This window comes from Argentina silus (assembly GCF_951799395.1).
Source record: "Argentina silus genome assembly, chromosome: 22".
Lineage (NCBI taxonomy): Eukaryota > Metazoa > Chordata > Actinopteri > Argentiniformes > Argentinidae > Argentina > Argentina silus.
The window spans coordinates 13121930-13123511 of NC_139676.1; the positions used below are offsets into that span (position 1 = coordinate 13121930).

Genomic DNA, 1582 nt, shown 5'->3' on the forward strand with positions numbered 1-1582 from the left:
AGCTGGAGGTACAGTAACACTGAGTCGCCCCCTCACCTGTCCCCCCAGACCAGGCGGACCCCCCAGGATGCAGAGGAGAATAAGGAGTGTGGGCTAGGGAGGGTGAGGTGTGTGTGTGTGTGTGTGTGTGTGTGAGAGAGAAGCTCCCAGTTGGTAAGGATTAATAATTGAACATCATTTATCCTCCTAATGCTGCTACCCCCCCCCCCCCCTCCCCCGGTGGAGGGAGTAGTTATGAGGGAGGGGCCGGTCTGTCTGCTCAGAGGTACACTACCCCTGCATATCTGTCTCTCTGCCACATCTACATACATTATAGATGCTCTTTGTGAATTAGGCCTCCTGTATTTCGCTGTGTTCTTGTGTAACAAACAAACTACAATACATAAACAGGTTATTATTGTGTTATTAACATTTGACTGTGTAATTACTATGCTACGTACCGAACAGTCAATTCCCTGAAATAAAGTGAACACTGTTATAAAAAGTTAAAAAAAAAATCGTGCTCTGTGGTTCAGTTGATAGAGCATGGTGCTAACAACGCTTAGGTTGTGGGTTCAATTCCTGCTGGGACCATATATACTGAAAAATGTATACATTCACTGCAATGTAAGTTGCTTTGGATAAAAGCATCAGCTAAATGCCATATATATATATACAGTATATAGTCAAAAGTTTGGACACACCTTCTCATTCAATGGTTTTTCTTTATTTTTATTATAATATTGAAGACATCAAAACTATGAAGGAACACATATGGAATTATGTAGTAAACTAAAAAGTGTTAAACAAACCAGAATATGTTTTACATTTTAGATTCTTCAAAGTAGCCACCTTTTGCTTTGATGACAGCTTTGCACACTCTTGGCAAGTTTGTGTCCAAACTTTTGACTGGTTCTGTATATATAACTTTACACCTTCTTACACTATCTATAGTTATAGACTATCTATTCATGTAGTGTTGCCCCTCCCAGCGGACCAGCCTGGGGTATTGATGACCATGTTGTGCTGTAGTGTTGCCCCTCCCAGCGGACCAGCCTGGGGTATTGATGACCATGTTGTGCTGTAGTGTTGCCCCTCCCAGAGGACCAGCCTGGGGTATTGATGACCATGTTGTGTCGTGAACGCTGGTGCGTGCCAACCAGCCATGTGGGCACAGGGGGCGCGGGATGCAGGGGCGCAGGGGGGCCTTGCCAAGAGGCAGAGGTGTGGGACCACCAGCCTGGTGTGAGATACCAGCAATCAGGCAGGTCAACAGGGGAATGGTGTGTGTGTGTGTGTGTGTGTGTGTGTGTGAGTGTGTGTGTGTGTGAGAGAGAGTGTGTGTGTGTGTGTGTGTGTGTGTGTGTGTGTAGAGAGAGAGTGTGTGTGTGTGTGAGAGAGAGTGTGTGTGTGTGTGAGAGAGAATGTGTGTGTGTGTGTGTGTGTGTGTGTGTGTGAGAGTGGTGTGTGTGTGTGTGGGGGCATGGGGGCAGACCTGTGTACTGTGTCACTCCGTTACACACATACACACACACACACACACACATTTAAATCTGTTAATTAGCACTCAGCTCGGCTACATAGAGTGAGATTGACGAGCGTG

At 46.0% G+C, this 1582-nt stretch overlaps 1 protein-coding gene across 1 annotated transcript in view; it reads left to right on the forward strand.

Annotated features, from left to right (window-relative positions):
- tnrc6c2 (trinucleotide repeat containing adaptor 6C2) overlaps positions 1-1582 on the forward strand; it is a gene marked incomplete at its 5' end in the record, with an annotated part of 16992 nt that overhangs the window by 935 nt on the left and 14475 nt on the right. The window contains 2 exons of the mRNA XM_083693643.1: positions 49-107; positions 1143-1222. Of these exons, the coding sequence (XP_083549769.1) occupies positions 49-107; positions 1143-1222 (139 nt within the window). The remainder of the gene's footprint in view (positions 1-48; positions 108-1142; positions 1223-1582) is intronic.